Here is a 25,787-nt window from a genome sequence, read left to right on the forward strand (position 1 = left end):
ATGCCTTAGTTTATTTTTAAAATAGATTTGTTGTGTTGTTCAGTCTTTTCTAATTTCATATATCACTTTTCGTTGTTTTCTTTATTATTTTAACTATTTTCTACTTTTCAGCCTTTCAAATAATTTGTTGTTTGTTTTACTTTTTCTTATCAAATTATAAATAAAATGTGTTTTCACATAACAAAAGTGTAAATAACATAAAAGTGCAATAACTAAAACAAAGTTTATCAAAATATTTCAATCCTGTATTTTTGATATTACGTTTTTTTTTATCACGATATTGTCACCTTTAAAAAATCCTTTGATTTGCTTGCTTCACACTTCAAAAGCGTTTCAAAACGTTTATCGTTTAGTTTACTTTTTTGTTTGCTTGTTTTTATAGTTTTCTCATTCCTGTAAAAAGAAAACTAAAGCTACGTGAATTCGATAGAAATGCGGCAAGGGCCGCAATTTAACGTGATAGAACTCAACATCTCTAAGTATTTAGATACACAAACTAGACCTGCAGACTGCAGAGAGACTTGATCCATAGACCATGTAGAATTTATTTTGACACAAATAGACGGACATAGACCTGCCCCGCAAATAAATGGGCTTGTTATTATTTCGAATGCTTAAAAGTGATTCTGTTCGTTACATTTCGAGTATTGAATATTGAGAGTTGAGTTGTCACATAGTTCAAAGTTTTTATAATTATTAAAGGATGTTATCCTTTAAAAGGCTTTCAGCTTAACTTACCAAATATGTGTGTAATTGTTTTCTTTTCTTTTTAAAATTTTTATGAGTCTTTAAACTTTTCAGATTTGTCTCATATAAAAAATTTTGGTTTTTCTCTTTCTTAAATTCTTGATTTTTTTTATCAATCATCAGTTTAAGTATTTTAGACGAAGATTTGTGTTTATCTATATAAATATCTGTTTCGATGAACTTTTAATATCGATTTAATACGAAAGATTCTTTTTCTTTTCTTCGGGTTCATTTGGGGTTCTCTTTGTTAATTATTTTTATTGTTTTGTATTTTTATTTTTATTCTTTTTTTTTCATTTTGTATATAACGTCAATAAGCTTTTGGCTTAAGTTGGTCTTTAATTTTTGAGTACTTGATGCTTCTTGATAAAAAGCAGCTGCGTTTTTGTTTTTCTTACTTTCTTTTTGTGAATTGTATTGTTGCACTTTTTGCATTGGCTTAATTAGTTGAATTTGTACTATAATTTTTGGTATAAACAAAACATTTCAAATATTTAAGTATAAATAAAGTTTAATGCATTACACACATTTTGAAACATTATTTTATTGACTTTGATAAATTTTAAGATTTTGCTTTGTTTTGCTAATAAATTGTTGTGTATTTCTTTGTTTTTTTCCTTTTTGTTTTGCTCAGCTTAATGAATAAGAATTACATTATTACGATTTTGTTGCTTAACTTGTTGCTATTAATAGGAAAAGAAATTATAGCTGTGTTCTTTTTCACGTCAATAGATTATAGAAACAAAAAATATTTGAAAAGTCTTAGATAAATTTTCAGATATTTCAGATTAAAAAAAAAAAATTAGAAATAAACAAAAGTTCCATTTGTAGAGATGTTTTGCATATTAGCAGTTTGCTTATTAACTAAAATTTATACATTGCAATTTTTGTATACAATATGACATGATTCACATAATTGATATTTTTTAGTTTAGGCTTTCATTCATCAAGATAGATAAATTGAATAAATTTAATGGTAATTGTAAAATAAAAAGAAATAAACATAATTCGTTTTTATAGGCTGGAGCTTTTTAACCGACGCAAGGCTCCTTTTGTCCACTAACAAACATTTAATAACAGGCAATACAATATTATCGCCAGTCACATGGATCGGGTATTGGTCAAGCAAAGACGAACAAACACAAAGGTTTTGGATAATTGGATAGGTTGTTGGGGCAGGAGAGGTGAAAATCAAGACGTAGCAACACGTTTCAACTTAAACGCTAGGAAAAGAGAACTTTATTCTTAATCTAATTGTGTGTGTTTGAGTGTAATGTGTGTATGTGTGTCTACGTGTAGGTATTAATTTATATAGCATTCAAATTTCTGCGTTAATCATCATATTATTATGCTCGTGCTGGCCCTAATCCCTTGTTTTGGTATTTGGCATACGTGTTGGAGCACGCGCAGCGTTCTTCACTAAAATGTATATCGCCATTCGAGGGATGCGGCAAACTGTTGTTGTTTAGTAATAGGCAGCTGCATTTGAATAGTTCTGCGAATATGCCTGCGAATCTATTGGTGGGGGGATGCCGACAAATTCGATGATCCAGATGTGTAATAGAAAATGACTAATTAACAATTACTTACCATAGCCAGCATAGGCGCGTTCATCATAGCTAGCGCTCTGCTGACTGTAGTCCGCTTGCCCGGCTGAATTGTAATCAACTGCTGTCGAGCCGTACTGCTGGCTGTAGTCCTGGCTATATGACTGATAGCGCGTGTCCGGCTGGGCGGCATAGCCCGTGGAGCTGGAAGTAAACACGAATTCAATTAATAAAAACCCCAACTAATGTTTGTAATATTTGTAGCCAACTTACTTATAGCCTTGATATTGGCTTTGATCGTACTCGCTGCCGTGATGTGACGCATAGCTGCTGCTGGCCGTTGTATTTGCCTGGGTTGTGTGTGCTGCATAGCCGCTGCTCTGACCATAGCCATTATAACCTTGCTGAGAAGTTGCTGATGCACCGTAGCCGCTCTGTGAGTATGGGTCGACCTGTTGGGTCTGGTCGTGCGCCTGATAGCCACCATGATGGCTGCAGTGAACGTTGGCATTAATATTATGATCAATTTTTAATTCTTCTATTTATTTAAACTAATATTAAAACTGAATTGTTACTAGAGTTAAAAATGTATTGGTACTACCTTGGTGCTGGAGCATGATGGCTGGGTGGGGAGCCATATGTTGTTTGTGACATATGCTGGGACGCCGCATGATACTTTGGTGCAATGGGGCGCTGGCTATAGGGTCCGCCCTCGTATCGTCCACGCTTGGGACCTGGTCCTCCGGGTGCGCCACGTTTGAGAGCTGGTACCGGTGCAATTTGTGTATTGACATTATGAGCCTGTTGGTGATGTTGCATGGGTGGCCGACTCATACCTTGATTGTAACCACCGCCACGTCCGCGCATCGAGCCACGACGCGGCATTCCTCCATGCTCGCCCCCCGGTCCGCCCATGGAGTTGTTATGATGTGAGTGCGGGTACATTCCATTACCGCCACTGCCGTTCATGTGTGGGTTGTAACCGCCACCTCGTCCACGACCTCCGAACGGGCCACCACGTCCTCGTCCCCGACCTACATATGGCGGTGGTCCTCCACCGTTGCTGTTGCTGCTGCCAGGCGCACCGCTCGCTCCGTGCGTGTTCACCACTGCTGTGGCTGTTCCAGCTGATGCAGCTACTGCATCCGTGCCATCTTCAGCTGTAGTTTCGCCGGCTTGCTGCTCCCCAGCTGCCGTAGCTGTGGGTACCGGCGATACCGTCTTATTGTTGTCGGCACCCGTGTGCTGCTTAGGTGCTGTATGGATTTGGTTATGTAGGTGATCTAAGCTACTATTTCTGTAATTTCGTTTGTACTTACGCTGCTGGTATAGGGGTGGGCGTCCACCTCGCATGCCCATAGGAGCACCGCGTGGTTGAAAGCCGCCGCCACCACCACGGCCCTGGTAGCCCAAACCGCCTCGGGGACGCATGCCGCGCGGCGGACCCTGCATCATACCCTGCATTGGGGGACCACCGCCGCCCATACCGCCACCACGCATGCCACCCATAAAGTGACCGCGACCCATGCCCCGACCACGTCCGCGCTCGAAACCACCGCGCATGGGAGGACCTCCACCGCGACCTCTGTAACCACCGCCACGCGACCCACCTACAGGTGGAGCCGCAACTTGTGTAGCTCCTTCCATGCTTTCGTTGGGGTTATAGCAACAACAGTAGTAACTCTACTTTTAGTTATTTTACGCCGCCCGCTACACTGACACACATATACACACACACACAACACTCGGACGCGCACAAACGTTAGCCGTTTTTAGTTTGCAAGGGCTTTTCACCAATTAATGCAGAAACGCTGGACGTTTACTATTTCACCACTTTTATATGTTTGTCAATTATTTTTGCAGTTACCTAAACATAAAAACGCGTCCGAGTACAAGTGAAAAAATATGGCGGCGACTATTGATTTTTGTGTGTGTGTAATGCTAAAAATTATCGATAAGAGTGCCAACAACCTATATGTATATCGATTGTTGTATTTGGGATGTTTTTAGTACTGCAAATTATAACGCTGATGATATTATACAGTACTGGCGCTGACATAAACAAACAACTTTTCCACGTATTAAGGATTTTGTAAGCTTTGTTTCTGTGATTTAGAAATGTCGTCGTGGATAACAGGGTTGGCAGATAAAGCAGAAAATATTTTAAACAAAATCGACCAGAATGCTGCTACAGCCTTGCACACGGAAGCTGGTCCAGCGCTAGATGCTATGAAGAGCAGTCTCTCCAGCAGCACACAATCTCTAAAAGCAACACTATCTCCAATTAAGCGTCCCACCAGCAGCAGCAGTACACCCATGTCTTTGTCCATAGTCGGTAATAGCGCATCCAGCAGCAAAAGCGAAGGCTCCCAAGTGTTGACCACAGAGCTACGACAAAAGTTACCAACATCGGCCAGTTTTTCAGTCAATCCAGATAGCAACGGAATGGACACACATGAGTTGGCAGCTTTCAAGATAGCTCTTAATGAAATCACCAGTGAGCGTGATGAGTTGCGCATGCGACTTGATGGACTCAACCACGATAGCGAAAATCTTGGCCTGAAACAACGAGTACAGGAGCTTGAAAGTCTAACACAAACATTATCCGAAGAGCGCGATAAAGCTGTTCAAGAGTTGAGCGAGGCGCAGACAGCTCAAATGGCTTACGTACACTCCATATCTGAATTAGAAACGAATCTCGCTAAACTGCAGCAAGAGTATGTAAGCACAGCGCATAAGCTTCAAATGCAGACCAAAGAGACGGACCAACAGCGTCTCGAGCTACAAGAGTATCGAACCAAAGCTCAGCGAGCATTACAGGGGAAAGATGCTCTTATCGCTGAGCTTAAACAAAATCCGATTACAGAAGGTTGTGAGCTGACTGCCAAGGATAGCGAGACTCGTTTCTTACAAATCGAACTTGACGCTCTGAAGCAGGAGTTGCAGCACGCTAGCGAAGAACAGCAACGACTGCGCTTGCAGCTTGACGACTATATGGCGTTGGAGCGTCAGCACGAATTGGAGCTCGGCGTGGCTCGTCAGCGTGAAAATGCGCTCAACAAAGAGCTTCGTACTGCTCGCGAGCACACCTTGGCCATCGAATCAGAGCAACGGATGCTGACTCAAGAGCTGTCTTCACTGCGTCAACAGATGAGCAACCAAATGGCCGCCTCTGCAACTCGACTGCACGAAATGGAGAAACAATTGCAACAGCAACGACAGCTCGTTAGCGAAGCTGGCTTCAGCAGTGTCAAGATTGACTATGAGAATCGTTTAAAAGCCCTCACACAATCGCTGGTGGAGCGTCAGAGCCTGTTGGAACGCGTGACAGTGGAGCGCAATGCTCTGCGTATGCAGCATGAGAATATGCAGGCGCAGCTGCAACAGCTGCATTCTGTTGAACTGGGTCATCAACGAGGAGGCTCAAGTTCGCGCAATACACTGCTTTCCAACAGCACAGATGATGGTAGGTGAAGAATGCAGAATGAATTCAGCTTTTCTTATAATGATGAATTTTGATATTTGCCTCTCCTTTTAGCCAAGGCACAATTTCCACTGCTTATGCATCCGAGTCCCTTTGACAATCGCGTCGCTCGCCGCTTTAAACGCGCTCTGCGCCAGGCCGATTCCGTGGGCATACGCGTAGGCGCCTTTCTGCGTCGCTATCCAATGATGCGCATCTGCATAATAGTTTACGTTGCATTGCTGCATCTTTGGGTTATGTTTGTGCTGCTCTCCACGACTCCCAATTGAATAGATAGACAATAGAACTGTTGGATACTTTTTGGATTCTAATTTCAAAGATTGCATATTATTTAGTATTATATATAGTAAATATATATATATATATATATGTTACATTAGTTGTTGGGTGACTTTTGTGTTGCCAAAATTAATTACACTTCGCTGTGTATACTGTATAATTGCTAAGAGCTATGCCTCATAGCTGAAAGCATCAAATTATCTATCAAAATGTAAATTCAATAAACATCTCAGCTATGTACAAACTACGGTCATGAAAATTGCAAGTGGCTAACCTTTAAACATTAAGCAAACAAATAACAATACATGAAAAATTCATCCTACATCTTGAACGTCAAGTCACAGTTCAAATATTGCATGATTTCAATTTGATACAGTACAGTATACAGACGATACAGTAGTATGTACCACTACTACTACTATATGTATATTTAAGTAAACAGCGTTTCTGCATGGGATACTGGCACTATTGACACCCATACAACGCCGAGTTAGAGAGCCAAAATGTATTAAGAGTTGGCATCCAGAGTGAAGTAGAGGAAGAGGGAACATCTCAGAGCAAAATCTGGGCTTCTTCAGTAGTAAAGACTTCTGGGACGACTCGCGAAGAATTGGCGCTATATGCCCCGCAATCGGTTGTATCAGTCGTCGGCAAAGTAGTTGACATATACCGCATCGCCGCCAATGCTAATCAGACACTGTCCCTGCAATACATAATAAAGGATGCATAACCATACAAAGTCACATGAATGGGAATTCGTATATTACCTGATTCTTGTGCTGATTGTCGAACAATATGAGTTCGGTCAAATAAAATGAGACCATTGCATTGCCGCCCAGCGAAGCAATATGAGCGCGCACCACTGCCAGCAGTTCGGTAATGAAACTATGTACAAATCCGCTAATGCCGCCGTTTTCTCGTATCGAGGTGCTCTCCCTAATGAAGAAGAAGTTTAGATTTCCCAAATACTTGTCAATACGACCACCCGGTATGAAGCTAAGTGGCGTCAAGTCTACGCCATAACGATCGCGAAGTGGGGACTGTGCAGATAAAATCATTAGTTCATCGAATCCAAAATTAGAGAAGCTTTTAACTTACGTAGCGACTGCGTGGCGGTGGACCTATATTTATTAGTTTTGTTGCGGGTGAGGGGGTCGTTAGATTAGAGAGTCGCGACGGCGAAGTCTTTCGCACTTTGAAAGAACTCATGCCAAAGGGAGGAATGGCCGAGCTGGTTGGTGTGGGTGTATCAACCATTTGATCCTCGTCCAGTGGAAATATGTAATCCTCTTCTTGCAGCATCCGTTTACCATTCATCCCCGGCTGGGATTGACATTCGTGACCAGTCGGTGCTGCTTCACTCGACCCATTTGGTAATTGTGCGGCCGCCGGTGCCCGGCGACGGTATTTCATTTTATTGCCATCGCTCAAGCCCATGGCCATTCCGGTGACAAGTAATTGGATTTGGTCCTAAATGTGTGTGAATCGCAATTTATTAAGAATTTCATAAAAATACTTGAGTTACATACCGTTTCAGGCAAATCCAGTCTGAAGCGTAGATCGCATATTGCACAGGGTATCATTGTGCGCAGCTTGAAGTATATCGTCTGCAGAAGTCTGTGGAAAAAGCAAATAAGTACAATAATAACTAGTGAATTTTAATGGAGAATTACGCTCGTCTATGAAATCATATACATTCAATTTGAAAATTAAATTGAAAATTGAATAGTTACATAGATAATAGATTCAAGGCTTTTTATATGCTGAAATCATTTGATTTAGATTTAATTGTTATATCTATTTGATATATTAATTTTAAGGCTCGATGAGCTTCCAATTTACCGCTGAAAGTGCTTGGGGAAGCCATTGACGCTCTGTCCCACGTCGATGCGAGCTCGCCATACTTGCGTAAACATTTGAAGATTTTTAACGGCATCCAGCTCCTGCATGCCGGGCACCTGCTGTGTGTTAACCACATGGAAGCCCTCGGGTGGATATGGTTCCATGAGTAGTGAAATGATTTCCAGGTCCTCAATATCATCTACCTCAAGTACACAGAGCTCTTTGTTGCCGCAATTCAAATCAATTTCATTCATTTCCTCATCATCGGAATCATCCGTATCTGATTGCTTATCGCCGCCAGCTCCGCCACTGATGCTAGCCAAATCGGGATCCATATTCTTTAGCTGGTAGATCTCTTGGTTACGCTCAAATGTCTCCTGCAATTTCTTCTGCAGTTCGTTGAGTTTCTGCTTGTCCGTCCACGAGTTACCGGCCATAATCTTTGGCACCATCGGCACGGGCAATGCACTCAAAAATAATGCCGTGCCCGTGGCAATTAATGCTATCATGCGTTCGCCAATGGCCACCTGGGTGCGCAGTCCAAAAATGGCATTCATGCCTTTCGCCTTCAGCTTATTGATCAGCACACGGTGTAGCTCGTACTCCAGAAATGGCAATCCATCGGAAATCTCTTTGGCATTCAGTTCGGCGCGCAGATCTCTCTTGGCGCGCACCACCTGAGCCTGCATGAAACAGCCGCGTCCAGTCACCTGCATATATTCTGGCACTTCCAATGTGGCCAAAAGAACATCCGGTACTCGGCCCTTGCGGCAGATAGCGCACTTCTTCATCTTGATATTAAAGGGTACGTTGCCCAAATTGTACGGCACGTGGCAGATGGCACAGGCGTTACGTTGGGCACCTTGATTTGGAAAGCCAAAGCGTTTACCAGCCGAGCCGTTGGCTGTGCCCAGCGAGCTGCCGTCCTTGACAGAGGCTGCTGCTTCACCACCGCTGCCATTTGCCTCTCTATCCTCCATCGAGTTGGACATGGCGGCCACATTATTGGTTACCTTTGATATAGCGAAGATGTCCGTTTGCGAAATAGAGCGATTGAAGACCATGTTGATGACTGCAGCGGTGCCAGTGGCAGACAAAACGCACACATCGTCGCTGCAGAAACAAATATCCAAATTAGATAACGGTAAAGTTATTGTGATGCATTTAATTCTGTTGACCTACGATATGCTTGTGGACTCCGCGTAGCCCAACACGACGTTGCAGCCCAAAGAGCGGGCATGTGAGCGAATTTCCATGCGCAGCTCCGTCCACCAGCTGTCACGCACCTCCGGCTCATCGGGATTGGGCACGCGCTCCAGCAGCTTGACCGAGCGCGCTGCCACAGTGGCGCCCAGGTGCAGTATGAACCCAGTTGGGTACTTGGTCATAGTTAAGAACGGATACTCCAGCATGTCCAGGCTGTCGGTTGTCTTGCTGCCCACGGTGGGTGTGTTCAATCGCATCATAGCCGTGGCCGCCGCCAGTCGCTCGCTAGCCACGCAAACGGAGTTACCTGCCAATGAAAAATAACGTTAGAATCGGGTGCTATTTAACTAAACTTTAATGATAGGTCCACAGGTTTACAACGTTAAGGCAAGCGAAAACACAGTATGGGATAGATATGTTTGATCGAGAGGCGTAATTAAAATTCACATGGATTACATAATTTCTGGCCTAATGAAAATAATAATTATGAATCGCAAATGCCAAGATTAAGTCTTTGCCTGAGGTGTTTGCCAGAATCATCGTTAATCAGATTATCAACCGATGACTGAAACATCTTTAAACTAATTTATTATTATTTATAGTTATTAGTTAATTTTTTTCGCCAATATGATTTTGTCTAATGAAGATTCTAGCCAGAATCTTCACCTTCCACAGACTCAAAAAAAGAAAAAAGTTCTTATATTCTTAACTAAAAAGTTATATTTTTGTGCCGTCTTTAATCGAATTTTACTCTCAAATATGTTTCGTAATCTTCTTTACATAATGTCAATTGATTTAGATGATGGATGAAATGGATCCGATGAGAAGTCATAATAATTTTCTGTCATTTTTCATTTTAGATATAAATACATATGTATGTTTATAGGTAAGATGATGATTTTATAGATGTATATGTTTTTAATATTATAATTATTAGGATATAAGAGGCAAATACATAGTGAGAGAATAATTACAATTACATAGTTTTGCAGACAGCTCAGACGAGGAGACCAGAGAGGTGTTAAAAGATATATGTTTGTATAGAAGAGAGCTTAGATATCAGCTGCAACGATTAACCTGCCCACCAACTGACCCACACACATACACTTACATATTCACACACACACACTTTAACACAAAGAGGGTTTACATTGACATTAACACACAATTATGTACATCGATAATGGACATTGAAACTTATAAATAAACAGACAGAGAGAAAGAGAGAGAGAGAGTGAGAGTGAGAGAGAACGAGAGGCAACTACTTACGCTTACGATGCAATGCATAGGCTATGCCTGTATGGTGTTTGATGCAGCAGCGGGCGCAAAGAGAGAACATTAGAAGAGATTGTGAGTTACTCATGAGAGACACGAGACACACAGACACATACACACAGTCACAAGGTTTCGTTCGGTACAGCGGAAACACTCGTAGTTTATTCATAGCGAGGTATTTATAGCCCTACTTAGCCTATGCTTAATTCCTATGGTACATAATATCAAATGGAAGCTAGGGAGCTACATACCTTTGGGCGTGACACTCAGATCGGAGTCGGACGAACGACGACAGATTTCATTCACTTCCTTGACCTGCACCATCGTTGTGGCCGTCGAAGTGGTCGATGTGGATGCACTGTCCGCATTCGTGCCACCCGAAATGCCGCTCTTGGATGGACTGGGCGTTAGCTTTGTCCGATTGCTGGTAACCGGCGATGCCAGCTTTTTACCATTCGCACTATTCTCGATCGACGCAATCGTCGTGGGTATGAGCACGCCCTGTGGTGTCGACTGTGGTTGTTGTTGAAGCTGCTGTGGTTGCTGTTGTTGCTGCTGCTGTTGCTGAATATCGCTGCTGGACCTAGTTGAGCGTTGTTGTTGGTTTGGTATGGCAAATGGCGAAACAGAATAGCATGGAGCAAGCAATGATGATTCATTATTGTTGTTACTATGGTTAGTACTATTAGAGATATTTACAACATGGTCTAGTTCGAAATCGGGTGGATCATAATAATCAAAGGCACGCGACTGCTGTGAGCTATTTTCGGATTCTGTTGGGGTTGGGGTCGATGGGCAAATGCAGAGAACGGGCGCAACGGGCAGCAACGTGTTCGGATATTCTTGAATTACTTCCTGGGCTACTGGAGGTACTGATGGAGGTGTCGTTGGTAGTGCACGGGAATCAAACTTTACTAATGGTACATCATCTACAGATCTAATGCTTGCGAAATGCGAAATCGAAGCACAGCGTTGCAAATTGGATTCATAGCTGGGCAAGTGATTCAGTTGCAGCATGGAAGCGAAAGCACTCAGATCTGCACAGGGCCAATCGAGAGCGCTGCTTGTGGGCAACTCCGGCTGTGAACTGTAATACGATTTGCGTTCCATAGACGGCTCGAGTGCAGCAGCGGCCAGTAGCAGGGAACGTTTTCGTTGCACTGGCTGCTTGGGTGTCAGATGCATCAGTTGTTGGAGACGACGCGAGAAACCCTTCAGGTCCTCGAGCAGCGTGTGTCGCTTGGGCGTCAAATCGAGCTGGCTGTTCTCACAGCTGCGCGTTTCGCCCGGCTTTATCCAGTTATCCTGCAGCTCTTCATCATCTTTGAAGGCTTGCAGCTGTTTCAGCTCCTCGTCACTTGAGTCGCCTTCTGCTGCTGCTGATGCAGCACTGTCAATGCCTGGGGCAAGTATTTCAATTATAGACAACGAGTCCGATGAGTCCGTGGAGCACGTGGATTTACGCTGAAAGGCATCAATCTCCAGATCCGGCGCAGAGCGTGTACTCTCCTGGTACACGGGCAAACGCGGAACTGCCAGCTGACACATTGATGGCCCAGCGCCCGTATCATCGCTAATCGAGCGTGTTATGGCCTGCGGTGCTCGTTTGCCCATTGCGTAGCGCGACTTACGACGACGCTTTGTGCTTGACCCGACTGCGCCGAAAAGATTACTTAGCGATTGCGTGGCATTCTCCGGAATCTTGGGCTCGATGCGCCGCAAAAGCGTTGCGTACTTCTCGCTGAACACGTTGCGCGAGGACAATGTCATACGGTGCATGCGATGTCGCAACCTTTTCTCACGTGTTCTCTCGCCACGTTCATCCTCTTGCCGCAAGAGATTTTGCATAACATCCGCATCCTCCGTATCGCTACTGCCACTTTCCAAGTAGAACAACGTTGCTGCCGCTGCTGCTGCTGCTGCCGCCGAACTGGGCGAACTAAAACTGGGCTGCTTATATATATTAAGACGATATTGAGGTGATCTGCCGGACAGTGGGAGGCTAGCGCTGCTGCCACTGGTGCAGTTGAGAAAATCTAAATATTTTTGGACCCTATGTGGGGTTTAAGGGACGATTAGGGTTGGTTGGGTGAGTGTTGTAGTTTGTTTTGGTTTGGTTTGTTTGATTGATGTTATAGATACGACACGAAAACAACAACGATTGAGCATGTGCAATACAACAACGAAAAAACGACAAGGAGCACAGTACAGATTTAATTATTGAAAACAAAAATGAGCGTTAAACGACGATTTCATTCGTGATCGTTGGATAGAGGGGAAAAACATTCAAAAGAAGAGAATAGAATATTTTAGAACATAATTTGAGCTTTAGCCACGAGGACCTACAAGCAGACCTACTGGTTGGGAATAAACTTATGTTGCTTGGGGCATATAATATAATATTTTCTATATCATGGAATTGCCTTATATATCAAATTGGTAATTAAACACTGTCACATTTGATGTATTAAAATTAATTAAATTTTATAACTGGTAGTCATATAATATTTAAACATTTAGGAATTTAAATATTGCATTTTGAAGGAGGTTTCTCCTATAAAATTTGTACAAAATATTCTCTCGGCTTGCTTTTGGAATCAGAATAAAATACAAATAGTTTGTATATTATTTTGCATTCGGACCCTTTTTCTAAGACATATCCATGATAAATGTACATATTCCAATATTTGATTTCATTTGATTTTCTTATCAATACTCACTCTTCGATGAGGACTATATCTGCACTGTTGGGCTGACTGGTGCTGGTGTCCTTGATTAGGGTGACAGCTGTGCCGACGCCACGTGCCACAACTCCCACATCACCTTCTAGATCAAAGCACTGCGTATAGCCGATGACTGCATTGGCGCCCATGTTGATGGCCTTCAGGCCCATTTTGCGCTGCACCTGGCCAGAGAGCTTGAGGAAGACAACCTGTCGTGCCTCGTTGGAAGCGCGTGGTGTGCGGATCTTGTCGATCCATTGATACTCTGGGTCATCATTTACCACCAGTTCCTCGACAAAACCATGGATGACTTGAGCACGGTAACCAAAGGGAACACATTGTGCTGAAATTGGGTGAAAGGGGCTATTAGATTTGCTTTACACATGAATTTGCTACGCACAATGAAAGAAGGGAATACCACAAGAGCTCTGACGAAACTTGTTGACATCTGAGAACAGATCCACTTTCACAATTATGTTTATTTCACCGCGTATGCCGTGCATTGTGTCGAAGACAGGTATCCAGCCAGAGAGCACGATGCCTTTGCCATGGGATGACTGACTAGAGCTCTCCAGACAAAGTGGATTGAGACTTATGTTCACCTTGCCAATCGCATCATTTGCTGAGTATGTGTCATAGTCCATTAGCCGAATTTGCAGCGGTTCATCCTGCAGCTCTGCGTCGTCAACTTCAAAGCGAAACCTGCACAGTAACCAAATACGATAAATGATGTCGGGTAAAGAGCGGGTGGGGTGGGCACATACCAATCGGTATTCCATGTGGGATTCAAACTTTTCCGGAACACCTCCGTTTTGTGCTCTTTGTTAGCCAGCTTGATTTCCACAAATGCATCCGTTGTCTCGCTGCTCTTGTCCATCACTGGCAGATTACGCGCAGCTTTTATTTTGACGCCCACTTTTCCTGGCATTTTGGTGCCTGCTGACGCCACTCGCTAACTTCGTAAACTGCCCCGAACAATCACCGCACAACGTACACACGGTCCTAATGGAATAACTGTCTGTCCAAAACGCCAATTTGCACGTTGTTTCTATAATTTCAGCCAATGTTTTTCATATTTTCTAGTGATGTAAGTGGACACTTGAGCAATCGGTCTATCGATAGTATTTTTTGCTACAATTCCTTATCGAATTCAAATTTTGAAAGACTGCTCTAAATAGGGGTATTCTATTTGATATCTCTTTCTAGAAATAAAATGTAATAAAAATATGTGTGTTATCTCATTAATTTATTTTAATCTTAGTTGTAAATACTTTCAATATAATTTGAATTGTTTTACCTTTCAAAAATATTATATTATTGGACTGCTTAAATATACAAGTTAAGATTAATGGCTTATGGTAGTGATAGTGCATTGGTAATCAATTCACTTTGTTTGTAGTCTATACAATCTTTGTACTTAATGATTAGGCATATGAACTATTTTCCAATGCAAAAGTCTTTGAAGATAACATCGAGTATGTCTTCGCAGCTGACATGTCCAGTGATGCGTTCGATACAGCGCACCGATTTACGCAGCTGCTGTGCTGCTATGGCCATGTCAGGGAAGACATCGGGCTTGTAATCTCTTAGGAATATCTCGATGTGTTCGATGCAGCGCTCCAGTTGCTGTCGATAGCGGCTGTGCGTGATGCGTGGATGTTCCGCCTGCGGTGTTCCACATAGTTGTTGCAGCAGCTGCTCTAAGGAGCCCAGAAACTCCGGCAAGTTGTCTTGCTTGTGGCAAGATATGCACAGCACATCCTTTAGTTTCCTGAGATGGTCAATCTCTTCGGCAGATAGCGTATCCGTTTTGTTTGCCACCAGCTGCAAGCGTTTGCCCCTGCACAGCTCCTTTGGTATGTCCAGCTCCTGCAAATAGCTGTCGATACGGCCATTTAGGGATTCATTGCTGTCCACATCTCGCAGAGCTTTCGCATCCGTCAGCAGCAATATAAGGTCAGACTGGGCGAGACATTGCCTTGCTCGGGCCATGCCCTCCATCTCAATTGCGTCCGTTGTGTGCTTACGAAGTCCTGCCGTATCCGCAAAGACAACGGGATAGCCGCCAAAGCTGTGCGTTGTCTCTATTATATCTCGTGTGGTGCCCGCCTGATCGGTCACAATGGACACTGCACGCTGGCAGAGCAGATTTAACAGGCTGCTCTTGCCTACATTTGGAGCTCCGATAATGACAGTGCGTACACCGTCTCGCAGCAGCTCGCCCTGCCGCTGGTCATTCAGATGAGCGCGTATCTCGCGTTGCACGGCTTTTAGTTCCTTGGTCAACTTCAATACTACGCCGCCTTCTATTTGCTCATCCTCGGCGAAGTCAATGTACGCCTCCAAATGTGCGGCACAGCGAATAAGACGCTTGCGCCAGTTATCATAGAGGCGGCCCAGGGTGCCGGTGCTTTGTAGCAAAGCCTAAAAAGAGTTGTTTTTAATGAAAATTGCATACCATTTACAGTATATTCATTTATTTACCTGTTTGCGCTGTGCCTCAGTTTCGGCGTGTATCAAATCGGATAGGCCCTCCACTTCGGTCAAGTCCAGCTTGCCTCCGAAAAACGCTCGCTTTGTAAATTCACCCGGCTGTGCGGGCCGTAGACCCGGTAATTGGCCCAGGGCATCGAGCATAGCCGAAATGACGGCAAGCGAGCCGTGCACTTGAAACTCACAAGCATCTTCGCCCGTGAAGGAGGCTGGACCGGGAAACCACAATAGCAGACCCCTGTCGATGATCTCTTTGCTGGTGGGATGATAAAATGATTTCAGATATGCCAGCCGCTGCTTCGGCTCGTATTCGCTGTTGTTCACAACAGCGCGCAGCGCCTGCTTTGTTTGTGGCCCAGACACACGGATGACGGAGACGCCGCACTTGACGTGCCCCGAACTGAGGCTGTAAATGGTGCAGCCACTCGAGCTGGCAAAGCGCCGGAATACAGCCGAAAAGCCATTCGAAACGCTCCTCAACAGCGCCATGCCAGGCAAATACCAGCGAACGAATAAACAAAGCTGAAGACAAAGCCAGATGCTTTTTGCAAACAGTACTTTTGCGGCATCGAGTATGAGTACATTTACAGCCCAGCTGTGCGTAGAGTTGCCAGATGTATTGCAGTTTACTCCGAAAGCTGGATGTTCTTCAGGAGCGCCTTGACCAGGTGAATCCAAAGAGCATCCATTTTGATTATTAAAAATCCAACAAGTAGACAAGAGGCAGATTGAGTTTTCAAATAAAATATCGATTAATTGGGCACATTTAGGTTAGAGCTGTCATGTACATTGCATTTTATTCAAATGTATTTAGTTTCCGAATTAATGGATTTTATTAAATTCACGTTGATTTTTTTGCTGCTTCTTCGTCTTCTTCTGTTGGCATTTCTCTTTTCTCCTTTGGCTTGCGAATTTCCGGTTTACGATGTTTAAATCTATTAACTTTTGTAATTTTATCTTTTGGCTTTTTTGGTTTTCGCTTCAAGCCACGCCAGTAATCGAAATCCCTTGGTCCTTTAATCGGTAGCCTAGGCAGCCTAGGTCCTTTACGAAGCATGCCGTCCTTGCGGGTGGCCAGGCAGCGTATAGACATAACTAGAATTTGTTTGGTAATTACTCCCAGCATCGTTGTTATTATTTAGCGAAACCCCGACAACTTCCTCATGTATTACTCTTAATTTTGCATACACAACGGCTTTACAAATTTAGAATATGACGAATAGTGATATATAAATATAATTTTAAGTATGATTTTTTAGATGCCTGCTTTGTTTATTTATATACAATTTCATTCATGTGATATACCAAAATAATCAAATCAAAATGCGATGTCGGTTAGGAGTTCATTCCAAAACGTATATAAAAACATATATTAATGACACTGAACACTGAAAATTGGCTTCTATCACCAATCACGTATAACTTTATTTATTTGTATAGATGACACACTATTCAATTTAATGATTACACTCTACTATAAAAAAAAAAAAAAAAAAAACGTTCTCAAGAAAATGGTTCAAAATTACAAGAACATTTTCTTTCTGGGCAGTTTAGTTTTAACGGGTTTGGCCAAAATCGGGCGGCTTAAAGTCGTTGCTTTGGCAAATCTAGTACGATTGGGCATATCATTGTCGTTCTCCCATTGCTTAATGATGTCCTCGGCTTCAGTATCCCAGGGCTTTGCTGTGTCTGGACGATTACCAGACTCACGACGAGGGGATTGGATTTCCTCTGGCGATTGCACTGATTTACGTGTCTTGGGCTTGACATCTTCTGGGAAATCGGCCCAGGTACAGTCGTAGGTACGTTCCATCAATCCACAATGCTTATAATGTGAATGGTCCATACGCAAGCTCTCTGACATGTTTTGTTTCTGGCTCTTGTTCTGCTCCCACATGGAAAGACGTTTACTAGCTTCATAATCCTCTGCTTTCTGACGTTCCCGAAAAATTGTCTTGGCGTCCATCTTTCGGGGTCTGATACGATTAACCGGTACACGTTTGGCAATGTGTCGGGTCTGGGCATGGGCTATTTTTGCATTGAGCAGCTCAATGCACCGATTTACCATTATTTTTGTACCGTTATTAAAGTTCACCATTCTGTTGATTATCTCAGGCTAATACCAATGAATTAATTTATTTTGGATTTATTTATTTTTTATTACGCCGTGCGAAAATGCCGAAAATCTTACTGTCTATAAAGCAACTATAAATGTAACTGATCCCAAAACGAATCTGAGAATTTATCGACTACCAAAACAAATTCCATGGCATGGATAACTTGATACTGTTATATTTGTACCTCATAGCTTACTAATACAAAAACTTGTAAGCTGGTGTCTGGCACCTGTCTGCCCAGCCAAGACAATTAGCGCACCTGTGATAGTTTGCAATTGGAGATGGCACCATATTGAGCTATCTTTTGATAGGAATCATGTAAATTACTAGTATTTATAGTATAGAATAATTTTATATCCTTATGTAATATGATTTGTTATTGTTATTTTTAATATTACCATTATTATTATTATTATTTATCATTACTAATTTTTTTTTATTATTATTTTATTTATATATTATATTTTTATTATTATGATTTTGGTTCATATACCTTTTTTTTATTTTTCTATTTTGTTATTGATTTTCTTTATTTCATTAACATTTTTGTATTTATTTATTTATATAATAACATTCACAATTGGGTTAATGGCTTTATGAAAGATTTAGCTTACAATTCACAATTAAATCTGCAAGATTCACCACTCTCTGTGAAATATAGGTGAGAATTACAAGGTTTGGGTTCAGCACACATCACACATATGGGAAACACCTTTATTGGTCGTGTCTTTGGGTTTCTTACAACGCCAAAGTTTACTCTTCTCTAGTGCGAAGTCAAATGGTCAACTGGAGTGGGACATTTGCGCAGTTTGGATTTGCATGTTGTGTGCTTCAGTATGAGCTGTATGCTAGTTATTCTAGTTGTCATAATAATTGGATATGATGTGGAGGCGACTATCGGAAATCAGACAGAGTGGCTTGGTCGTCCGAGTGGCTTACTTTCACGACGCGCTCGAGCTGTCGTCTTTCCCAAAGGCTCCACAGTGTTGATAACGGCAGCGATGACCAAAATAATCGTGGGCGGACGACCCAGTGGATTACAATACAGCGTAGAGTTCGATATGTATGTAAGTCTGCCGGATACTGTGGATGGCTGGCGACCAAACATACTCCTCGATCATGACAAATCAACAGGCGCAAAGCCGATGCATCGCTGGGACTGGAATTGGAACGATTATAGGCGCAATGGCACACGATACAGCAATGTTCATCGTAAGCCCCATTCATTCTATAGAGGCCCTTACCAACCAGAACACTATGCCAAGTAATTTCATGCTGACTCTCAGTTGATTGGTTAGATTCAATGAAATATACATATATGCAGCTATGTGAAATCTGAAACACACAAGGAATATTTCTATAAAAGGCCTTGGCAATTGAATGAAGCGCCTTGGCAACGACATCAACGGGGAAATTTGGAGAATGAGGTATACAAATCTTGGGCGGATGTGCCCAGGTGGAAACTAAATCGTGATTACAGAGAGAGACGAGAAATCTTTGACCAATTCGAGACAATGGGAAATTAGTAAGAAAATATATATTTTCGGAGCCCTACAACTGTATAGCCAAATGTGATTCATTTCAGCTTTCGATTAGATATAAGATCCTGCATAGAGCGATCAATGTGCGAGCTTCGGGCCAGATTTAATGAGCAGCATGGCAGTGGATTACTAATGGAGGATCTCTTACGCATCATTTTAACGTAGGTGGGCTACGACAAGATGATATTTGCATTCTATTCAGTTCTTTTCAGTTTGCCGGAAGATGTCGCTGAAGATAAGTATCAGCATCGAGTGAATGTTCGGGACTGCGCCCGTTTCTATGCGGTTTCCTGTCCATATAGAGTGCTTGACTTCCTCACAATGAATTCGAACGCTAGTCGAAAGACTGAGTAGGCATTGGAATCAGGAAGGCATCTAAAACCGAAATAGAGAAAATAATTTGGGCTGGGGTTCAGTGTGTAAATTGTAAAACTAGAAAACAGTTCTCCGTTTCGGTTATTTTCGAAATTTTCCTTTTCTTTTTTTAAAATTATATCAAAATTTTGTAATTTTTTAATAGGTTTGAACTGTTTCACAAATTTACAAAAATTGTTTTTGAAATTAAAAATGCTACCCCTTCACTCATTATGGAATCGCTCAGCTTTACGTAATTTGGCAAAGTTGCCCATTCTGCCTGCTCTACGCATGAAGTCAAAGAAGAGTGGAAAGTGCGATGGAGCTAAGATTAAAAAACCGAAACCTTCTCCCTGCGGTGATCCGGAAAATATGCTAAGGAAAAAACCGAAGGTAAACGAAAAAAAGCAGCCCAAGGAGCCATCCATATGGCTAAATCCATTTTGTGACGAGGACGAGTCACACTGTCCATTCAATCCACGATTCGATGATATATACTACGTTGAGTCTGATAAGGCGAATCGCAAGTATTGGCAAACCTGGGTCGCATGCCCGCCCGTTGCGATAAAGCCGAAGAAGATATGCTGCTTCAAAGACGTCAAGGCGGCTCCGCTGCGTCGTCGCACCACCCCCAAACCGAAGACCGCATGCCCACAGCCCGCCACCTGCGATAAATTCCCCCTGGACTGCCCACGCTTCAAGCGTCGCTGCCACAGATCCGGCCGCATTCCGCCAGATTGCGTGAAAGTCAGGCGTCCTCTCAACTGCAGCAAGCCATTGACGCCATATCCGGCTTTCTCCGAGTGCACGCGGATCAAGCCTGGTGCACTGCCGCTGAGCGAGTGCATTTGTTGGCAGAAGCCGATGCTCTGCGAGGCATGGGCTGAGTGGAGACGTCGCAGCTTGAGGAAGACGGCCAGATAGAGGGCGAGCTCCCATACTGCTGCAAGCCTGGTAAATCGAATAGTCAGATTGAATTGTGTTAATAGCTAATAGTTAAAATTTGTGATAATTTCCCGGTTCGACGCTCACAGCAATCGCCTAGTCTTGCCGTTAGCGCATTATCTAATCAAAATCAATATACATGGTACATTATTAAAATTTTGACTAAGTCGAAAATATATTTTAATTGACTGCCCAACGGGGAAGCTATTCTTGTCAACATTTATTTATTTATATATATATTTAGATATACATATATAAAAATTATTATTACATTGAAGGCATTTCTTATAGAGCATGAATCATGGCGAACTGAAAAGTTTGGTTTATATGTGCCCTCATTCTTAAGAACTTCTAATTCGTATGACTATATATGTATAATTTTAATTACATTGAGACTAAACTCTCTCGCAACCGAAAACGATGAAAGTTATCTTGATTAAAGTTAATTAAATGAATTTCTACTTGTTTTGTTATCTAAATTATAGATTCAATGAGGCTGTAAAAAATCAGACTAGGACTGATAGAAACAGCTCTGTGATAACACAGATGTGATTATCACAGTGTCACTCCGTCGATTTTATATAAATTTATTGATATTAAAACTAGCTAAGTTTGAGGTCGTCATTAGATCTGTTTTCAATTGTTATAGTTTATTTCAATATTTGTCTCAGAAATTTAGTTTATTAAAGTTCGTTAACCAATTCCAGGTTTTTCGACTGCAGTCCTTGTAAGTCTTGTGGCAATCGGCACCGGCGCGACCCGCATCTCTGGCATTAATATACTTTTCAGCAACATTATCTGCCGTGGGTCTGCAAAGATAGATGATATGGGGTATCGGAACGAATCTAAAACTTTCAGTCACTCACATAAGTATTGCGTTGGCGATCTCACTGAATATGTTGCTATTCTCAAAGGGCAATTGAGAGATCTCGCAGATGCTGCGCAGCAAGCAATTGGCGCCACGCTCACTGCCATCCAGCCTGAAATTGAAATTCAGCCATGATTATGAGGCATTGAAGAACTCAGCTCGGTAACACTTACGCTGCCATGCCGGTCTCAATGACATCGTAGACCCAGCTGCGCGTATCATCCCGATGCAGAGTGGCCTGCATGTTCTTGCGCAGTTGACGGGCTGTGGAGACAAAGGTTGTGGTGTTCCAAAAGCTCCACCAAAAGATGGGTACTGTGGTGGGAATGTACTGGCTTTGCAAGTTGTAAAAGAACCAGAACGACTGCTCCTTTTCCACCTGCTTCACAGGATGCGCAATACTGACAACGAACTGTAAACATCGATCAATTAACATTCAATATTTAAGTAAATTGAATTGCAATAATTTCATACCTTAACTACACCCTGGCCATTGTAGATGGCAACACGCTTGGCTCGACTTAGTTTTGCGCTCGGACTTATTTGACTCAGATTTGCGGACCCAGACGTGAGATCAGAGCCAAAGCCTGGCTCGAAGCTACTCGTATGCGCAGCTGCGAGTCCACCAATAGCCAGCAGCAGCAGCACGCTGAGAATTCTCTGCTCTTGGCTTAGACTCATCTTGTTGTCATTTGGCCGTTTGGCTTACTAATGCGTTCGGTATACCAAGCGAAGCAATTGTGCAGACGAGACCAGAAGACACGCAACATTTATTTATTTAAAAAATTTACAGCTGAGCTGAGAAATTAAGAAAAGACATGAAGCTTTGTTTAATACCCTGAGCCCATTAGGGAATGCCAGTTTCGAGTACCACGATTTTATTAAGCCCTCTGGCATATGGTATATGGTATTCTTGATTAGGATTAACTACAGAGAATATATACATACTATATACTATATATATATTTATTATTATTTTTTTAATTTTCATAATTTGTTATTATCTTCATTTTGTTTTTGGTTTTATTATTATTTTTGTTTAATTAGTGCAATTGCTTAATTACTAAAAATAAATAAAAGAAAATAATGACGAAAGAGATAGAAGACCTTCTGTGGTTCAAATGAGATGAATAACAATTAATATAAATAAAATGAGAGAAGACTAAATAGAAAATGTAAAAGCTGTGCATTACAAACTAGACTGTAGTGGACAATTTCAACGCCTGTTTTTTTTTTTTTTTTTTTTTTAAATATGGTTTATTTTTTTATATATGGTTAAAAAATTTTTTAAATCAGGCTTTCTTATATATCTGTAATTTCAGTGTAGTAACAGTTCGGTGTGCACAATTTCGAATTTAACTGAGAAATATGCGGCACGCTTTTATTGTTTATCGTCTGAGAGCTCTTGGGCATAGACACATAGAGAGGACTACGTCCCAGTTTCGGTTGGTTTTACCGTTCTAATTTGTACGCACGCATAACAAATGTTTTACTCATTAACAGTTTGGTTAATTGAAGACCCAAATAAACGAATTGACCCAAAAGCCACTTCACATATATCATGCGCTCCGGGCTATGGCAAGCATATCAATCACATCGAAATGCGTCGGCCAAGGCAGCACAACTGGAAATCGATCCTCGTTTCGATAAGCACCGGCTTGTGCTTCATCACTGGGACATGTGGTCTATTCCTTTTCCCCCCAATCACGGTGCTGCAGCTGACCACGTCGATGTCGGTGCCAATTGATTTGCCCAATCGCAGGGTTTTTATGGATCTAGGCTTTCAAATGAACTACAATCTGCCCTTCGACCTCGTTTCATTCTACAATCCAACTATTTGGCCCAATGCGTACGAGCGACGCCGCAGGCGTGATTTGTATAACTTTACGAGTGCAGCCAACGAGGTATTCGTCGCTGAGAGTGGCATTCATCCAAGGGACTTCACTGCCGGCGAGCTATATGCGGGCATAGAGCGCCTTCTACCGGACTACGGCTTCCACAGATCCTGCCTGCTACGCAGCGTCTGCGAATTGGCCCTGCATCCCATGGCGGATGATCACGGCTACAGCCATAATCTGTTTGTTCAGATTATCAACTTTGTGCTAACGTAAGTGTAATACACCCAGGAGTATATATATATATATATATAAACTAACATCATTTATTCATATCCCATAGACCCTCGCAGCACGATGGCTTTGGGCCCAACGAGAAGCAATATCGATATCGCTATGAGCGCGCAGAGAAATTGGGCTTCATGGGCGGCGACTGCCAAAAAGCGTATCCCAAATGTGAACTGGATTTGCTGAACATAATGACCAAGCTAGTTAGATGAAATAAAGCTAAACCTATAATCCATAAAGTTATTTAAATCAACGAATGCAAGTGGATGTGAGAATGGGGACTTAGTGCTTATTTACAGATGAGAGGATTATGCGGTTAGCCTAACTCCAGGGTCTCTCAGCCAACAATTTTAATTAATACCTAATTGCATAAAGCTGCTTGTCGTAATCAGGTTAAAATAGAGTTAATATATTTAACTGATAATAAGCAACCTGATGATAAGCAATAATAGTTCGAATAGTTAGAATCATTTAAAATTTGTATGTCCTGAGCCCATTGAAAATGGGAAATCAGGGTATAATGGTTTTGTTAAAAGAAGGAATCATCGCAGACCCCATAAAGTATATATATTCTTGACGTTTATCCGTTTGAATACTACACCCCCTTAGCTCCCAATTTATTAAACACGTATTTCAAGTACTAGAGACTTGTGCTTTGGAATGTACACACATTTTGACCATATGATCATGCTACTACAAGAGAAATTAATCAATAAGTAAATTCTCATAATATTGCCCACACTGCGTGCGTGTGGATGCACGTGTTTGTACATATGTGTGCATAAAAGAAGTGCAGAATGATTAGAATATCAGCTTATAGGGTTCAGGGTATCTCCTAGTCGAGCAGTCTCGATTAGAGGCTTCTTACTTGTTTAATGTTATCAAAAAGAATTTTAATTAATTAAACAAAACTCTCGAGCGTATTTCATTTTTATTTATTTCTAAATATTTCTGAAACGTTATTTAATTGAATGATTTAAAATTTTGTAAAGTTGTAAATGTGGTATTCGGTTTCATAGAGTTTTTAACATGCTATTGGAGAAGAGGTACATATAGATATAATAAGAGTACCTAGGTATACATAGAGCTATGCTCGATGTGGTTGTTACTTCGATCATCAAAATATATTTGTATACTTTATGGGACAAGCCATATTTTATTGGCCGTTACATACTATATCTTAACACAGCCTAAGAATATACACAGAATTTCCATTTTCAATAAAAATACAGCTTGATCTGAATAATATAAGTCCGCTGCTCAGCCCAATAATAAATAAAAATATTTGATTAAATCGAAGGCAACCAAGTCTACATCGCTTTTATGTAAGCATATACATACATATATGTATATACATATTTGCACATATTTAATTATGCCAACTTTTATTACATATGTGGTAAGAGCCCATTGTATAGCTTTGTGTATACAAATGCTATAAAAATATTAAAGAGCGTGTAATATTTTATTATTATGGCGACATCTGAGAGCGTTTTTATAAATTCAAAATTAAGAGTTCGTTTCAGTGAATGAGTTTGCTGATGGCGCTTAGGAAGTCAACTGGACACTGGGCATAGAGTTGGGCGCAGTCTGCGCCCATGAATCCCTGCTGTTCGGCATTCTCATAGATTTGGCGGTATATCGTTTCGCTGGGTCCAAAGGCCGCATGCAGAGATGGACTGAGGGAATATTTATTCAGTTAGTTATAGCTATAAAACAGCTGCACAGGGACTACATACGTAAGCGTGAAGGTAAGCAGAGCCGTCAACATGTTCTGCTCATTGTTATGGAACGGATGTCGAGCCAGTTCGCAGACGCTTCGCAGCAAGCAGGTCTCATCGAAACCATAGCGGACTAGCATATTCTCGATGCTCTCGTAGAGCTCGCCGGCAGTCAGATCATTCGGATGCATATTCGTCCAAGCGGCCGGCATATACTTTTGGGTCTCATTGTGCAGGTGCCGCTTAGCACGACGCGCAAACTGATCTTCCCAGATTTGAGCTGCATAAAACTTCGCCGGATTGCCAGGCAGTTCATAGTTGACTTGCACGCCCCAGTCCCAAAATATTTTACGTGGCGGTAGCACGACCGGAACTGATAGAGCCGCCGTTATCTGATACACTGAAGCGGCCGGAAAGAACAAAGGCATTTTGGCCTGGCATTCGAGCAGTGTCGCCAGCAGTGCGAATATGAAGTTCACCGTAGAAAGATCCATTTCGTTGTGAGGCGACGGAGAGAAAGAG

General features: G+C 42.1%; 10 protein-coding genes across 16 annotated transcripts; 4 read left to right on the forward strand and 6 right to left on the reverse strand.

The window, feature by feature from the left end:
• Positions 1–1,566: 1,566 nt before the first annotated feature.
• On the reverse strand, positions 1,567–4,222 carry LOC6574089 (glycine-rich cell wall structural protein 1.8). 2 transcript variants are annotated; one of them, XM_002000111.4, is made up of 6 exons: positions 3,614–4,222; positions 3,131–3,550; positions 2,896–3,058; positions 2,568–2,786; positions 2,338–2,498; positions 1,567–2,262 (listed from the first exon to the last, which is right to left on the reverse strand). In XM_002000111.4, the coding sequence occupies exons 1-6, from the start codon at positions 3,939–3,941 to the stop codon at positions 2,213–2,215; spliced, it is 1,341 nt and encodes a 446-aa protein (XP_002000147.1). In that variant the 5' UTR covers positions 3,942–4,222; the 3' UTR covers positions 1,567–2,212. The 2 variants fall into 2 exon arrangements, with proteins under 2 accessions (XP_002000147.1, XP_015022750.1); XM_015167264.3 differs by having other exon boundaries at positions 2,896–3,550.
• Positions 4,223–4,318: 96 nt separating this feature from the next.
• Positions 4,319–6,304, forward strand: LOC6574090 (golgin-84). The gene is made up of 2 exons (XM_002000112.4): positions 4,319–5,760; positions 5,833–6,304. Exons 1-2 carry the CDS (start codon positions 4,413–4,415, stop codon positions 6,045–6,047), a joined length of 1,563 nt encoding a protein of 520 aa, XP_002000148.2. The 5' UTR covers positions 4,319–4,412; the 3' UTR covers positions 6,048–6,304.
• On the reverse strand, positions 6,066–14,069 carry LOC6574091 (C2 domain-containing protein 5). 2 transcript variants are annotated; one of them, XM_044008375.1, is made up of 11 exons: positions 13,868–14,069; positions 13,504–13,805; positions 13,101–13,446; positions 11,748–12,433; positions 10,632–11,702; positions 9,082–9,412; positions 7,900–9,012; positions 7,587–7,674; positions 7,156–7,527; positions 6,825–7,097; positions 6,066–6,760 (listed from the first exon to the last, which is right to left on the reverse strand). In XM_044008375.1, exons 1-11 carry the CDS (start codon positions 14,029–14,031, stop codon positions 6,698–6,700), a joined length of 4,809 nt encoding a protein of 1,602 aa, XP_043864310.1. In that variant the 5' UTR covers positions 14,032–14,069; the 3' UTR covers positions 6,066–6,697. The 2 variants fall into 2 exon arrangements, with proteins under 2 accessions (XP_043864310.1, XP_032589723.1); XM_032733832.2 differs by lacking the exon at positions 11,748–12,433 and having other exon boundaries at positions 10,632–10,963.
• A 106-nt stretch (positions 14,070–14,175) lies between these two features.
• Positions 14,176–16,883, reverse strand: LOC6574092 (tRNA modification GTPase GTPBP3, mitochondrial). 2 transcript variants are annotated; one of them, XR_006356970.1, is made up of 3 exons: positions 15,588–16,883; positions 14,401–15,527; positions 14,176–14,305 (listed from the first exon to the last, which is right to left on the reverse strand). XR_006356970.1 is itself a non-coding variant. In XM_044008376.1 (2 exons), exons 1-2 carry the CDS (start codon positions 16,083–16,085, stop codon positions 14,541–14,543), a joined length of 1,485 nt encoding a protein of 494 aa, XP_043864311.1. In that variant the 5' UTR covers positions 16,086–16,883; the 3' UTR covers positions 14,395–14,540. The 2 variants fall into 2 exon arrangements, 1 of the variants encoding a protein (XP_043864311.1); XM_044008376.1 differs by lacking the exon at positions 14,176–14,305 and having other exon boundaries at positions 14,395–15,527.
• An 89-nt stretch (positions 16,884–16,972) lies between these two features.
• On the reverse strand, positions 16,973–17,863 carry LOC6574093. Its single transcript, XM_002000115.4, has one exon. The coding sequence runs from the start codon at positions 17,692–17,694 to the stop codon at positions 17,119–17,121; it is 576 nt and encodes a 191-aa protein (XP_002000151.1). The 5' UTR covers positions 17,695–17,863; the 3' UTR covers positions 16,973–17,118.
• Positions 17,864–18,411: 548 nt separating this feature from the next.
• Positions 18,412–19,988, forward strand: LOC6574094. The gene is made up of 4 exons (XM_002000116.4): positions 18,412–18,977; positions 19,038–19,238; positions 19,299–19,415; positions 19,467–19,988. The coding sequence occupies exons 1-4, from the start codon at positions 18,550–18,552 to the stop codon at positions 19,606–19,608; spliced, it is 888 nt and encodes a 295-aa protein (XP_002000152.2). The 5' UTR covers positions 18,412–18,549; the 3' UTR covers positions 19,609–19,988.
• On the forward strand, positions 19,665–22,380 carry LOC6574095. 4 transcript variants are annotated; one of them, XR_004364911.2, is made up of 3 exons: positions 19,665–20,562; positions 21,261–21,868; positions 21,921–22,380. XR_004364911.2 is itself a non-coding variant. In XM_002000117.4 (2 exons), exon 1 carries the CDS (start codon positions 19,822–19,824, stop codon positions 20,530–20,532), a length of 711 nt encoding a protein of 236 aa, XP_002000153.1. In that variant the 5' UTR covers positions 19,665–19,821; the 3' UTR covers positions 20,533–20,562; positions 21,261–21,900. The 4 variants fall into 4 exon arrangements, 2 of the variants coding, with proteins under 2 accessions (XP_002000153.1, XP_032589614.1); XR_004364912.2 differs by having other exon boundaries at positions 21,261–21,835; XM_002000117.4 differs by lacking the exon at positions 21,921–22,380 and having other exon boundaries at positions 21,261–21,900.
• On the reverse strand, positions 21,060–22,102 carry LOC6574096. Its single transcript, XM_032728156.1, has 4 exons — positions 21,896–22,102; positions 21,595–21,833; positions 21,420–21,533; positions 21,060–21,362 (listed from the first exon to the last, which is right to left on the reverse strand). The coding sequence occupies exons 1-4, from the start codon at positions 22,100–22,102 to the stop codon at positions 21,221–21,223; spliced, it is 702 nt and encodes a 233-aa protein (XP_032584047.1). The 3' UTR covers positions 21,060–21,220.
• Positions 22,381–22,780: 400 nt separating the features above from the next.
• LOC6574097 lies at positions 22,781–23,779 on the forward strand. Its single transcript, XM_032733724.2, has 3 exons — positions 22,781–22,866; positions 22,925–23,528; positions 23,600–23,779. Exons 2-3 carry the CDS (start codon positions 23,023–23,025, stop codon positions 23,754–23,756), a joined length of 663 nt encoding a protein of 220 aa, XP_032589615.2. The 5' UTR covers positions 22,781–22,866; positions 22,925–23,022; the 3' UTR covers positions 23,757–23,779.
• A 1,287-nt stretch (positions 23,780–25,066) lies between these two features.
• Positions 25,067–25,759, reverse strand: LOC6574098. The gene is made up of 2 exons (XM_002000120.1): positions 25,284–25,759; positions 25,067–25,223 (listed from the first exon to the last, which is right to left on the reverse strand). Exons 1-2 carry the CDS (start codon positions 25,757–25,759, stop codon positions 25,067–25,069), a joined length of 633 nt encoding a protein of 210 aa, XP_002000156.1.
• Positions 25,760–25,787: the final 28 nt, after the last annotated feature.

The sequence above is a fragment of the Drosophila mojavensis genome, unplaced genomic scaffold, assembly GCF_018153725.1.
Source record: "Drosophila mojavensis isolate 15081-1352.22 unplaced genomic scaffold, ASM1815372v1 contig_277, whole genome shotgun sequence".
NCBI lineage: Eukaryota > Metazoa > Arthropoda > Insecta > Diptera > Drosophilidae > Drosophila > Drosophila mojavensis.

Coding starts and splice junctions, on each gene's coding strand:
- LOC6574089 (XM_015167264.3), bottom strand. CDS start 3,941: ATGGAAGGAGCTACACAAGTTGCGGCTCCACCTGTAGGTGGGTCGCGT. Junction 2,787..2,895: donor CATCATGCTCCAGCACCAAG/GTAGTACCAATA, acceptor CGTTCACTGCAG/CCATCATGGTGGCTATCAGG. Junction 2,499..2,567: donor AGCCAATATCAAGGCTATAA/GTAAGTTGGCTA, acceptor GTTTACTTCCAG/CTCCACGGGCTATGCCGCCC.
- LOC6574090 (XM_002000112.4), top strand. CDS start 4,413: ATGTCGTCGTGGATAACAGGGTTGGCAGATAAAGCAGAAAATATTTTA. Junction 5,761..5,832: donor TTCCAACAGCACAGATGATG/GTAGGTGAAGAA, acceptor CTCTCCTTTTAG/CCAAGGCACAATTTCCACTG.
- LOC6574091 (XM_044008375.1), bottom strand. CDS start 14,031: ATGCCAGGAAAAGTGGGCGTCAAAATAAAAGCTGCGCGTAATCTGCCA. Junction 12,434..13,100: donor GATATAGTCCTCATCGAAGA/GTGAGTATTGAT, acceptor AACCCCACATAG/GGTCCAAAAATATTTAGATT. Junction 7,675..7,899: donor TTCCCCAAGCACTTTCAGCG/GTAAATTGGAAG, acceptor CTTTTTCCACAG/ACTTCTGCAGACGATATACT.
- LOC6574092 (XM_044008376.1), bottom strand. CDS start 16,085: ATGGCGCTGTTGAGGAGCGTTTCGAATGGCTTTTCGGCTGTATTCCGG. Junction 15,528..15,587: donor CTGAGGCACAGCGCAAACAG/GTAAATAAATGA, acceptor AACTCTTTTTAG/GCTTTGCTACAAAGCACCGG.
- LOC6574093 (XM_002000115.4), bottom strand. CDS start 17,694: ATGGTGAACTTTAATAACGGTACAAAAATAATGGTAAATCGGTGCATT.
- LOC6574094 (XM_002000116.4), top strand. CDS start 18,550: ATGAGCTGTATGCTAGTTATTCTAGTTGTCATAATAATTGGATATGAT. Junction 18,978..19,037: donor CAACCAGAACACTATGCCAA/GTAATTTCATGC, acceptor ACATATATGCAG/CTATGTGAAATCTGAAACAC. Junction 19,416..19,466: donor CTCTTACGCATCATTTTAAC/GTAGGTGGGCTA, acceptor AGTTCTTTTCAG/TTTGCCGGAAGATGTCGCTG.
- LOC6574095 (XM_002000117.4), top strand. CDS start 19,822: ATGCTACCCCTTCACTCATTATGGAATCGCTCAGCTTTACGTAATTTG.
- LOC6574096 (XM_032728156.1), bottom strand. CDS start 22,102: ATGAGTCTAAGCCAAGAGCAGAGAATTCTCAGCGTGCTGCTGCTGCTG. Junction 21,534..21,594: donor ATTGAGACCGGCATGGCAGC/GTAAGTGTTACC, acceptor TTTCAATTTCAG/GCTGGATGGCAGTGAGCGTG. Junction 21,363..21,419: donor ATCGCCAACGCAATACTTAT/GTGAGTGACTGA, acceptor CTATCTTTGCAG/ACCCACGGCAGATAATGTTG.
- LOC6574097 (XM_032733724.2), top strand. CDS start 23,023: ATGCGTCGGCCAAGGCAGCACAACTGGAAATCGATCCTCGTTTCGATA. Junction 23,529..23,599: donor ATTATCAACTTTGTGCTAAC/GTAAGTGTAATA, acceptor CATATCCCATAG/ACCCTCGCAGCACGATGGCT.
- LOC6574098 (XM_002000120.1), bottom strand. CDS start 25,759: ATGGATCTTTCTACGGTGAACTTCATATTCGCACTGCTGGCGACACTG. Junction 25,224..25,283: donor CTGCTTACCTTCACGCTTAC/GTATGTAGTCCC, acceptor ATATTCCCTCAG/TCCATCTCTGCATGCGGCCT.